Here is a 13,930-nt window from a genome sequence, read left to right on the forward strand (position 1 = left end):
AACAGACAAATTCTCTAAATAAAAGAAATACTAAAGCTCATGCAAGAAGAAATACATATGAAATTATGGATTAAAGAAATTGAGTTTGTGGTGTAAAATCATCTCAAAAAGAAAATCACAAGCACAGACGACCTCATGTGTGAACTATACCAAACATTTAAGGAAGAAATAATACCATTTCTCCACAAGATCATCTACAATATTGAAAAGATTTTTCAGCCCATTTTCTGAGGCCAGAAGTACTCTGACAAAAAATCCATAAAAAGAAAATACCAAAAAAAGCCACATTCCAATATATCCCATAAACATTGGTGCACAAATTATTACCAAAATTTTATCAAATCAAATCCAACAACATATAAGACAAGCTAGGTTTCATTGAAGCAACGCAAGTTTGGTTTGGCATTCAAAAATCAATTATTGTAGCCTATGATTTAACAGACTAAAGAAAAAATCCATATCGTCCTCACAATATATAAATTTAAAAAAAATGTTTGATAAAATCCAACATTCATTCTTGATTAAAAATCTCAGAAACATCAGAATAGAGAGAACACTTAGGCTGATAAAGGACATCTGTGAAAAACCTAAAGCTAACATTGTACTTAACAATGGAAGACTCAATGCTTTCCCCCTAAGATCAGCTACGGACATCAATTGCACCACTTCTATTCAAAATTATACTGGAAACCCTAGTCAATGCAATAAGGCCAGAAAGAGAAATAAAAGTCATCCAAATGAGAAATAAAATTCACAGACAGCATAGTTAACTATGTAGAATATCCTACAAAATCTTTTCGAAGGCTACCTGAAATAATAAGTGAGTTTATCAGGGTCACAAAATATATGATCAATAGACAAGACTCAATTTTATTTCTCTATATAATCAGTAAGCAAAATGAAATTGCAATGCAAAATTAATACTATTTAATATATCAACAGAAGTATAAGACAGTTAGTAAAATCTTGGCAAAAGCTGAACAAAACAAGTACATTGAAAACTGTAAAATGTTGCTAACAATAGTGTTCAAACACCTAAGTTCATACAGAGATAGACAATGTTCATGGATGGCAATTCTCCTCAAATGGCTTGATAAATTCAGTGTCATCCTAATCAGAATCTCAGCAGGTGTTTTGTAGAAACTGATAATACTATTCTAAAATTTAACATTTCAAAGGAATTAGAATAGCCAAAACATTTTTTATATAGAAAAACAAAGTTGGAGAACTTACACTATGTGATTTGAAAACTTACTATGCATTTAAAGTAATCAAGACAGTGTGGTATTGGCATAAAGATAACTACATCTGTGTATCAGGATGGAAATCTACTTTTCTAGGACTCCAACAGCTGCAATGCACAACAACAACAGATGTTTATTTGGTGATCTTTAAAGCACCAAGTTTATTTTCAAAGTGAGGAATGATGCTTATTCCAAATGGGGACAGCACTGCCTTACTTCCATCGCTTGGTGTGGAAAGAAGACACATAAATCCCTTCTTTTAGAATAAATATATGATATCAGAAATTAGTATTTTCCCTAATTTAAAAAACCTGTTCTATTCTGTTATTGTTGTTTTAAGACTGCTTAGCTAGCTGAATCAGTTAGGTCAAGATCAAAATACTTAAATCAGATTTCATTTTACTATAACCATCTCACTCTCTGAGGCCCTAATACGTAAGATGAAAAAGATTGGAACCAAACAAAATATTTCAGTGATTATCTTTATCTGCCGTGAAGTATATATTGAAACCATTTTTAAATGAGTTTGGTTCAAGATTTGGGAAGCATTTTTAAATATAATTTTGCAAAAATCATAAAACAATGATTAACATAAAATATATAATTCATAAATTTTAGTGGTGTCCAGAGATTTTGTATGGCCAGAAATCGTGCCTTTTCCAACAATGAGATTGAAAATCTTACAATTCAGGAAGCATCAGCTAGAGTACTTAGAAATATCTTGCTCCAGGAATGGGGAAAAAATGAACCTAAATCTAATACAGCTCTGCTTCAACCTAACAAAGCTAAAAAACAAGATCTGAAAAGATTAAACTTTTTCCAAGTAATATAACTGTGTCTCAGAAAAATTGCTAAAGATATTTATAGAAGTAAAAAAATATTCAGAAACCACCAAAGTAAAATTTACAATGTCTACCATCTATTAAAAAATTACTAGGAAAATATAACTTAGTAAAAAGGGAAAAATTATCAATTGAAACAGACCAGAAATGATGCTGATGATAAAATTAGTAGATGAGGACATTAAAACAATTATGAGTAAAGGATTAAAAGTTAAAGGTTAATAAACAATACATAATTCTAACACTAGTCAAAGGAAAGCTGGAAAGTCTATATTAATATGAAAAACAAGTAGATTTCAGATAAAATAATATTATTCAGGATAAAGAGGTTCATTCACAATGATAAAATAATCAATTTGTTAAGAGAAGCTAACATCCTAAAATCTTATGCACCTAACAGAAAAAGCTTCTCAATACATAAAGCAAAATCTGATAGAACTGCAAGGAGAGAGAGAGCCCACAAATATAGTTAGAGCTTTCCACAGGCCTCTCTCAATTGATAAAACAGACGGACAGAAAATCAGTAAAGATACAAAGAACTCAAGCAACACCACCAAGCAACTTAATTATGCTTATAGAACACTCCACTGAACACAAACTGACTGTACAGTTTTTCTGTGTTTACTAAGACGGACCATATTCTGGAACATAAAACAAGTCTCAAAAGACTTGAAAGGATTTCCATCATAAAAAGTATGTGTTCTAACCACAATAAAATTAAATTAGAAATCAATAGCAGAAAGATCTTAGGAGAATCCCCCAAAAAACTGAAAACAAAATAAAAAATTTTAAATGGTCTATAGGCCGAAAAGAAACGAAAAGGGAAATTTTGAACTAAATGAAAATAAAAATGCAACATAGAATATCACCAAAACAGTATTTAGGGGAAATTTTATAGCTCTTAATGCCTACATAGTGAAAAGAAAAGATCTTAAATCAATCACCTCATATTTTACCTTAAGGAGAGAGACAAAGAAAAGCACATTAAATCCAAAGTAAGTGAAAGAAAGGAAATAATAAAAACCACGACAGAAATCCACAAACTAGAAAAAAAAGAAAAAGATAAAGAAAGAAAACCAATGAAATGGGCCGACCCCATGGCTCACTCCAGAGAGTGCCGCGCTGGGAGCGCAGCGGCGCTCCCACTGCAGGTTCGGATCCTATATAGGGATGGCCAGTGCGCTCACTGGCTGAGTGCCGTGTGGGCGACACCAAGCCAAGGGTTGCGATCCCCTTACCGGTCACAAAAAAAGAAAAAGTAAAGAAAACCAATGAAGCAAAAACAATTCTTTGATAAGTTCAATGTAATAGATAATCAAGCCTGACTGATCAGAAATAAAAAGAAATTACTAATATCATGAATAAGAGAGGTGTCATTACTATAGACACCACAGATATTAGTGGGCTAATAAACATATATTGTGAACAACTGTATACCAATAAACTTCATAACTTAAATAAAATGCAGCAGTTCTTTGAAAGACACAAACTACCAAAGTTCACACAAGAAAAAATTAATAACATGAATAGTTCAATACCTATTAAAGAAATTGAAATTGTAGTTTGAAAGTTGCCCACAAAGAAAACTGTAGACTCAGATGGCGTCACTTATAAATTCTAGCAAATATTTAAGTAGGAAATGATAACAATCCCATGCAAAATCTTCCAAAAAAAAACCAAAGAGAAGGAAATATTACACAATTCATTGTATCAAGCCGTCATTAAGCAGATATCAAAACCAAAATATTACAAGAAAAGAAAAGTACAGGCCAATATTCATCTTAAATGTAGATGCAAAAATTCTAAGTCCCATTCTAGCAACCCCAATCCATTATATACTAAAAAGAACTATAAACAACTTTTAAAAAGAAGAACGAAGTGTACACAAGATTCTCTAAGATATATTACATGTTAGGCTGCAAGACAAGTCTTAATAACTTTAAGAAGATCGTAAACATATCAAGTATCTTTTCTGATGAAAAATGATATAAAACTAGGAATCAATAACAGGAGGAAAAGTGGAGAGTTCACAAACAGCTGGAAATTAAACAACATCCTTCTGAACAAATAATGGGTCAAGAAAGAAAACATAAGGGAAATAAAAAATATGTGGATGATGCCAGAGGGGAGGGTCTGGGGAGGCCCAGTAGCTGGCCTCAACCCAATCCATCCTCTTACCAGGTTCTTGACTCCAGCACAGGAAAGAATTCAAGAGCAGAGTCACAGTGGAAAGTGAGAACGGGTTCAGTGTAACAAATAGGAGATACAGCTTTCAGAGAGAGAGGGCAGCCTAGCTCTAGACACTGAGAAGGGCTCATGGCAAGTTTAATACAAAATTAAGAAATACACACTGAAAGTATAGCACAGAGTGCAGGCTGACTCAAGTGAGCAGCCTCTTGCCGAAAGCACGTTTGATACAAAGTAAAGTATACAGACCTCAGCTGGTGAAGTGCAGGTTGGTCCTGGGACAGTGGACGACAACCCTGCCTCCTATCTGGATTCCACTTTTATAATTTCACTATCTAAAACATATCCATGCTATCTAATGAATATTCAACTAAGGGGGTGGTTCCCAGTTAGGTTCCCAGTCTTGCACGTGATCAGTTGGTCTCCTTTCTGGGCATTTTCATTGGTCAAATTCTATCACATGCACTAGACATATTCAAGAATATTCTATGCTCTTTAGCACCTCTAGTGGAAGGTCATTCTAAGGATAAACTCTACTGAGCATGCTTGGCTATTAGGTTCTATAACTCCTTTCTACTGAGCATGCTCAGCCACTGGGTTTGCATAAGTCAGCTCCCTGATGTCTCAGTTTCCCCATTCTGGTGCTGAGAATAGATCCAATAAGCAACAGTAACTCTCCTCTAGGAAGGTCCTAGATGAAGGGCTTGAGACCTTGGGGAGTGGCTTGAAACCCAGCGGTCTGTCTTGTAACCCAAACCCATGGAAACAGAGCACCTCCTATCTCATTGAGACAAATGAAAACAGAAACAGAACACACTAAAACTTATAAGATGCAGCAAAAACAGTTCTAAGAGGGAAGTTTATAATGATACATGCTCACATGAAGAAACAAGGAAGAGCTCAAATAAACAACCTGACTTCACACATCAAGAAACTAGTAAAAAAACAAACTAACTAAAAAAGAAAACTAAGACCAAGTTAGCAGAAGGAAGGAAATAATAAAGATCAGAGCAGAAATAAATCAGAGACTAGAAAAACTATAGAAAAGGTCAATGAAACTAAAAGTTGTATGTTTTTAAGATAAACAAAATTGACAGGCCTTTAGCTAGACAAATGAAAAAAAAAAAAGAAGGAAGACTCAAATAGATAAAATTATAAATGGAAGAGGAGACATTACAGCTGATACCACAGAAATACAAAAGTTGTAAAAGTCTGCTGTGAACAACTATACACCAATAATTTGGATAACCTAGAAGAAATGGATAAATTCCTAGAAACAAACAATGTAGCAGTACCAAACCACAAAGAAATAAAAAATCTGAACAGACCAACAGCAAGTAAGAAAGTTGAATTAGTTATTTAGAAAAAAACCTTTGAACAAGTATAGTATTGGCATAAAAGCAGACATATAGACCAGTGGAACACAATAAAGAGTCCCCAAATAAACTCACACATTTATGGCCAATTAATCTTTTTATTTAAACCAGAATATTTACGTATATCTTTTTTATTACTGTATTTATCATTAAACAGTGTAATCATTTTTTGTGGGCCTGCCCACCTCCCCCTTTCCCACCTCTGGTTGCCTCAGTTTCATTCTCTCCATTTGAAAGTTCAACAAATTATTGTGGTTGTTTTATCTTTCTTTCTTTTTTGCTTATTTGTTTATTTCTTCTTTCGGTTCCTGCTTATGAGTGAACACATGTGGTATTTCTCTTTCTGTACCTGGCTTATTTAACTTAGCATAATTTTCTCTAAATTCATCCATGTTACTGCAAATGGCAGAATTTCATTCCTTTTTTATGGTGGAGCCACATCCCATTGGGCATGTATACCACATTTTCCTTATCCAGTAATCTGTCAATGGACATTTACGTTGGTTCCAAATCTTGGCTATAGTAAATAGAGTTGCAATAAACATGGTAGTGCAGGTATCCCTCAGACATGATGATTTCCATTCCTTTGAGTATAAACCCAGCAGTAGGATTGTGGATCATATGGCGGTTCTATCTGTAGTTGTTTCCGGAACCTCCATATTGTTCCATGATGGCTGTGCTAATTTACAGTCCCACCAGCAGCGTAGGAAGATTCCCCTATCTCTACATCCTCACCAGCATTTGTTATACTATCTTTTTGATACTGTCCAGTCTGACTAGAATGAGATGATATCTCAATGTGGTTTTGATTTCCATTTCCCCGGTGGTTAGTGATGTTAAGCATTTTTTCATGTGTCTGTTGGCCATTTTTAAATCTTTCTTGGACAAATTCCTATTCAGCTTCTTTGATCAGTTTTAAAGGGTCTGGTCTGTTATCTCAGTCAGTTAAAGCACAGCCTTGTAACACCAAGGGCAAGGATTTGGATGCAAGGGTTTAGCCACGTACCCCCCCCCCAAAAAAAAGGGCCAATTAACCTTTGAGAAATGTCCTGAGAACACGCAATGGGGAAAGAAAAGTCTGTTTAATAAATGGTTTGGGGAAACTGGATATTCACATGCAGGACAACGAAATTGAACTCCTATCTCATATCATATACAAAAATCAACCCAAATTCGATTAAAGACTTGAAACTAAAATTACTAGAAGGAAAACACTTCTTGATGTTGGTCTTGGCAATAATGTTTTGAATGTAACCACTAAAGCACAGGTGACAAAAGCAAAAGTAAACACTGGGATTACATTAAACTGAAAATCTTCTGCATAGCAAAGGAAATAATCAGCAGAGCAAAGAGACAAACCACAGAATGGAAGAAAATATTTGCAAATCATATATATGATCAGGGGTTAATGTGCAAAATACATAAGAAATTCAAAAAACTCAATAGCAAAAAACGAATAACCCAATTAAAAAAGGATGAAGGATCTCAATAGACATTTATCAAAAGAAGACAAATCAGATTACAAGACAGAAACACAAGACCAAGACAATGAGCCTGATTCAGTTTAACTGTGAAGATGACATACAACTCCCCATTTCTGGAAGGGTACTGGAGATGACTGGGTCTGTTTAGGTATCATCCATTCCATATTCAGACAGAATTTTAAAAATGGAAGAACTGCTAAGTACGGAGTTAAGTCTGCCAAAGTGTAAGTTTATAGCTAAAGACAGACCAAGGTGAAATGCTGCAAACGACTGAAATTTTTATGTAGTTACAAATGAAATTCTGCTATTTTCAGCAACATGGATGACTCTGAAAAAAAATATGTTAAGTGAAATAAGCCAGACAAAGAAACAGAAACACCACGTGTTCTCACTCTTAACTGGCTGCTAGGAAGGAAGGGAGGGAGGGAGAGAGGGAAGGAGGACAGAAGGAGGGAAAAGGAAGAAATGAAGGAAAGAAAGAAAGAAAAGACCACAGCAATACACTGAGCTTTCAGAAGGAGAAAACAAACCTAAGGATGCTAGAGGTGGGGGGAGGGAAGGAGGGGGTTGAGAAGTGATAGGTCAGGTAAAGGGCATAAAGAAATATCACGATTTGCAAGAATGAATATGCTAATAATAAATTTAAATTTTTTAAAATTTTATGTAGTTACAGATTTCTGTGTGTTTTGTTGTTGTTTTGTTTGTTTTTTGGTTCACAGCCTGTTTCTCAAGATAACACAGAAATACGTACAATCACACTACTGAATGTAAATTCTACTCCTGCTCTACATGGACTCTTAGGAGATGAGCACAGATGCCTTCAGCTACAAGGCATGGGACGGTTCTCCCATTTTTCTCTAGAAGACAAAGGAGACAGTGAAGCAGGTGGAGTCTCTAGAGGTCTCGAAGATGTGTTGCAACAGGCAGAGGAATTGTCAGTTCAAAATCAAGCAAGTTAGATGTATCAACACGTTTGTTCACAGCTCCTGAGAAATGGGCATGGGTCGTACTTGCATTCTCTTGAACTGATTATGCAATTTTAGTACTTCCACACAATTTCTGCTTTTGGAGTGTTTTATTTTTTCCATTTTTAACTGTGCAAGTTAGAGACTGTAAATTGGTATAGCCAATATGAAAAATAATATAAAGTTTCCTCCAAAAATTGAAAGTAGAACTATCATATAATCTACCAATCCCACATTTGGGTTTATATCCAAAGAAAACAAAATCAATATCTTGAAGAGATATCTGCACTGCCATGTTTATTGCAGCATGACTCACAATAACCAACATATGAAATCCACCAAAGTGTCCATTGGTGGATGAATATATAAAGAAAATGTGTTTTATATATATATATATACAATGAAATATTATTCAACCTTTAAAAAGAAGGAAAATCTGTCATTTGTGAAAAGGATGAACCTGGAGGACATTATGCTAAATGAAATAAGCCAGACACAGAAAGACAAAACTGCATGATCTCATTTATATGTAGAATCTAAAAAAAATGAACTCATAGAAGCAGAGAAGAATAGAACGTGATTGCCAGGGGCTGAGGGTTGGGGGAAATGGAGAGTTATTGGTCAAAAGGTACAAAGTTTTGGTTAGATAGGATCTAATGCACAGCATGGTGGCTGTAGTTAATAATACTGTATTGTACGCTTGCTCAGAGGGTAGATCTTAAGTGTTCTCACCACACACACACACACACACACACACACACACACGCATGCAGAGCAACTGAGGTGATGAATATGTTAATTAACTTTGTGGTAATCAGTTCACAATGCATTCCTATATCAAGTCATCACATTGTATACCTTCAATATGTTCAATTTTTATTATCAAGTATTTCTTAATATAGCTGGAAAAAAGAAACTACAAACAGCAGAAACTACACACAAGACAAAAACATAAAGTCATGAACCTACTGGGAGAAATATTTTTGTTATCTTGAGAAATGGGCTGTGGACTATCAAAAACAAAAACCACAGAAGGTTGTAACCACATAAAAATTTCAAATGCTCGTGGCATAAGGGATACCATACAAAAAGGGAAAATAATTTGGAAAGGATAGTTGTGTAAGTCTATTTGTAAAGACCATTCCCCATGACTGCCTAAATGAACAAGAAAATTAAAGAGAGAAGAAAAACCACCCTGGGTGAAACAGAGGTTGGAGAGAGAGCCGTATCAATATTCACTAAGAAACATTTGTTCAGACATGAAAGAATGATCACATTGCATGTGCAGAATGGAGGAAGTCATAGATCCGATAAATAGAGAAAAAATTGATTATCATGGCAAAAATGTTGCTCTATTGAGTATGCTTCCCAGAGCTCCTTTTATATCTTTATTCCTCAGACTGTAAATGAAAGGATTCAGCATGGAAGTGACCAGAGTGTACAATATAGCCACAGTGACATCTTTGTCTTTGGAGTTGTTAGATGAGGGGAAAAAGTACAGTCCAATAATTGTTCCATAGTACAGCGACACCACGGATAGATGAGAGCCACATGTAGACAAGGCTTTACAGAGTCCTTCGGCTGAGGGCACTCTGAGGATGGTGGCCCCAATGTGGCTGTAAGAGACCAGGATGCATATCAATGGCAGGGTAATGACCGTCACTCCCACAGTGAGGATACACAGCTCATTGACTGTGATGTCTGAATCTCTGTTCCTCAGGCTGTAGATGAACGGGTTCAGCATGGGGGTAACTACTGTATAGATGACAGAAGCAATTATGTCCTTGTCATTGGAGTTCCATGATGAAGAGAAAATGTAGACACCTGCAAGTGTCCCATAGTATAAAGACACGACAAATAGATGGGATCCACAGGTAGAAAAGGTTTTAAAGAACCTTTTCGTTGAGGGGACCCTCAGGACAGTGGTTACTATTCGGATATAAGAGCACAAGATACTACTTAAAGGCAGGATTAAAAGCATTCCTCCCTCGGTGAAGATGACCAGCTCATTGAGGGAGGTGTCTGAGCAGCTCAGCTTCAGGAGGGCAGTGACGTCACAGAAGAAGTGAGGGATGGTATTGTCAGCACAGAAGGATAGCTGTACCAGAAGAAGGGTGTGCAACAGGGCATGGACACAACAGAGGAACCAGGACCCAGCTACTAATAAGACACACAGCTCCTCCCTCATGACAGAGATGTAATGGAGTGGGTGACAGATGGCCACATACCTGTCATAGGCCATTGAAGTGAGAAGGAAGCTGTCAAGACACCCAAGCATTAAGAAAAAATACACCTGGGAAATGCACCCAGCATATGAGATGGATTGATTCTGTGTATGCATATTCATGAGCATCTTTGGAGCTGTGACAGAGGAAAAAGAGATGTCAGTGAGGGCCAAGTGGCTGAGGAAGAAGTACATGGGGGTGTGGAGGCGAGAGTCCAGCCTGATGAGCAGGACGATGAGCAGGTTCCCCAGCACCGTGGTCAGGTACATGCCCAGGAACAGGGTGAAGAACACACCCCGCTGCTCTGGCCTGATGGGGAGCCCCAGGAGGAGGAACTGGGACACGCTGCTCTGATTATCCCTCCTCATGCTCTTCTTTTGCTGGAGATGAAAAGAGATGTGGAAATATCAAAGAATGAAAAATCATTTCAACTATCACATCATAAAAACAGCATTTTGTAGTAGCCAGAATGTGCATTTTTAACCTGAATATCTCATGCTTTTTGCCCCAGTAATGAGCTGCTGATTATCAGATCAGACCTGGTTCATACTTGAGAAGTCCTGGAATACTTGACAGAAATCTGAGATCAGGAAATTAGGGTGCAAGGCTAGGTCAGTTAGCAGTTATTAGAAGGACTAGTAGAGGCTCTCCAACATCTGCTGGCTGTCTTAACCTTTCTTTTGCCTTTCACGTACTTTTTGGCTAATGCTTATTTCCATGGATTATATCAAGGAAAGAAAACCCAGTGAANTTCTAAAGGAATTTTCATGGAATGTGGATAAAAAGTCTGTTTCTCTTCCCAATTCCCACCTCACGTATTCCCTCGATTCAAACCAGATTACTCTTAATCAACTCCTCAGAACACCAGAAACTACTTTGGTTTTTCCAGTCACACCCTGGATCTGCCAAAGAAAATGTTGTTAGTGTCTGTCTCATAGTTTACCAAATAATATCTTCTCTGTTTTTATGATTTCCAAAATTGGTCTTCCGCAGTGATTCTTAACTGATATTTTTCTTGTTCTATTTCTAATATGTCTTACACTTTGCTAATACTATCATTTCTCTCTCTTTCTTCTTCAGGTCAGTTAGTCTTAGACCTGCCCATATGAACACTTACAAAATAACGGGGAAAGAGAACATGATGGGATGTCTACTAAAAAATGGAATTCATGTTCTGTGTAAATACATTCAATCTGAATGTCATTCTCTCAGAGCTGGAGAGGTATCGCCCTATAGGACACATCTTGGGGGTTGACTACAGATTACATGATTACATAGTTAAACAGATTACATTATTATATAATTCTCCCAGCGTGACTGAAATCATCTCTAAAACTCCTACATTCTTCAGCCCACTACATTAAAGTCCTGTTAACTTATACTGCTGGGCCGAGCCTGTGGCGCACTCGGGAGAGTGCCGCGCTGGGAGTGCAGCAGTGCTCCCTCCGCGGGTTCGGATCCTATATAGGGATGGCCGGTGCGCTCACTGGCTGAGCGTGGTGCGGGCAACACCACACCAAGGGCTGCAATCCCCTTTCCAGTCACGAAAAAGACCAAAGAAAAAAAAAAACTTAATACTGTTACCTAAGACAAATTACACATTCAGCTTAGCTAGTCATTACCATATTAATAATAATTACCTTATTATAATGGAATACTAATTATCTGTGTAATGAACATTCAGGTTGGTTCTAATACTTTGCTATTTCCAGCAATACTACAAGAAATAACATTGATCCTATGTCATTTTGCACTTTAACATATGTGTGTGTGTATAGAGAGAGACAGATAAGTGGATGATAAATTCCTAGAAATAAAACTGGAGGATTAGTACTATCACAGTTTTGATTGACATTGTCAAATTACTAAAGGCTAATGTGGTGAGAAAGCCTGTTTATTTATTTATTTATTTTCAAATTGACAATATTGTATGTATTTATCATGTACAACGTGATATTTTCAAGTATGTATACATTGTGGAATGGCTGAATCTAGCTAATTAACATGTGCAATACCTCCCATAGAAGTAGAATCAGAATGGGGATTACCAGAGGCTGGGGTGGTTGGTGGGGGAGGGTGTTGGGGAGATGTTGGTAAAAGTACACAAAATTACACTTAGGTAGGAGGAGTAAGTTCAAGAGATCTATTGTACAACATGGTGACTATAGTTAATGACAATATATTGTATTTTGAAAAAATGCTAAGAAAGTGGAAGCCTATTCTTACGCATTTTTAAAAATGAGTCCCACATATGACAGCCTGTCATGTGAAGATTATAAAAATGGGCATTCTAGTTAAATGTTTAAAGAGGATAGGGCTAGGGTTTAGAGGAACAGAGAAAATTTAGGAGTATGGCCAGTGTGGGAAATTTGTAGGGTTGATGAATTATCTAGGAGCCAGATTATGTAAGGCCTTTTCTGAAATAATACAAAGTTTTGATTCTATTCTCAGAGTGATAGAACACCCAAGAAAAGGTTTAAGTAGAATAGTGACTAAAATTTTTAAAACAGCTTTCTGTCTACTGGGTGAAGAACAGATTATACTGAGGCAATTATGACAGCAGGAATCGGAACAGAAGGCCATAGCCGTAGTTCAGGTTCAAAATAATACCTGCTTACACCTGGACTGTGGCAGAAAAGATGAAGATAATTACAGAGATTTGGGATAAAATTTGTAGTAAAGACCAACAACACTTAGTGGAGGGTGAACAATAAGCAAGAGGAAGCATTTTTACCCATATCCTCTCAAAAATTAGAGGATCAATTTGAAATAAACTACATGGAGATACATTTTTGCCATCTTCTCAAAATTTGGATAGACAATCAGTTCCAGATAAATTATTCTACATGGAGCTGTCTGTAATAGGCTGGTAGGATCAATTTGAAATAAACTACATGGAGATACATTTTTGCCATCTTCTCAAAATTTGGATAGACAATCAGTTCCAGATAAATTATTCTACATGGAGCTGTCTGTAATAGGGTGGTGTGAGGAGGGGTCGGTTCATGCGAGGGGTCAGCAGCACACACTGGACACACACAAGCACTTGAACACACAAACACATGCAATCACACTCCTGAGTGTAAATTCTGCTTCTGCTGTACATGGACCCTTAGGTGATGAGCACAGATACCTTCAGCTACAAGGCATGGAAGGGTTCTCCCATTTTTCTCTAGAAAACACAGAAGACACTGAAGCAGATGGAGTCTCTGAAGGTCTCAAAGATGCACTGCAAAGTCCCTGATGGTCTAGTGGCTAGGATCAAAGATGTACTGCAACAGGCAGAAGAGTTATCAGTTCAAAACCAAACAAGATATAGATGTATCGACACACACTCATTCACAGCTCCTGAGAAGTGGGCAAGGTTCGAACTTTAAAAACCAGGAAGAGGACTTGGGCAACTCCCCACTCCCAGCTCCAAATTAGGAACAAACAGAATATAGTTGCTTCATTGCCTTTGGCTCCCTTGGGGGAAGAACCGCTTGTTAAAGCAGACTTAAGAGAATTCCTCCTTGGAGGAATAATATTAATAACCACAAGGCAGCTATCAGGAACTTGGTGATTCACAAAGCTTCACAGGTTACATCGGAAAAAAATGTGATTCAGA

At 36.8% G+C, this 13,930-nt stretch overlaps 1 protein-coding gene across 1 annotated transcript; it reads right to left on the reverse strand.

Moving 5' to 3' along the window:
* Window positions 1–9,431: 9,431 nt before the first annotated feature.
* On the reverse strand, window positions 9,432–10,691 carry LOC103604731 (olfactory receptor 1J4-like). Its single transcript, XM_008589303.1, has 2 exons — window positions 10,094–10,691; window positions 9,432–9,772 (listed from the first exon to the last, which is right to left on the reverse strand). The coding sequence occupies exons 1-2, from the start codon at window positions 10,689–10,691 to the stop codon at window positions 9,432–9,434; spliced, it is 939 nt and encodes a 312-aa protein (XP_008587525.1).
* Between the last annotated feature and the right edge of the window lie 3,239 nt (window positions 10,692–13,930).

Source organism: Galeopterus variegatus, unplaced genomic scaffold, assembly GCF_000696425.1.
Source record: "Galeopterus variegatus unplaced genomic scaffold, G_variegatus-3.0.2 Scaffold5363, whole genome shotgun sequence".
Taxonomy (NCBI): domain Eukaryota; kingdom Metazoa; phylum Chordata; class Mammalia; order Dermoptera; family Cynocephalidae; genus Galeopterus; species Galeopterus variegatus.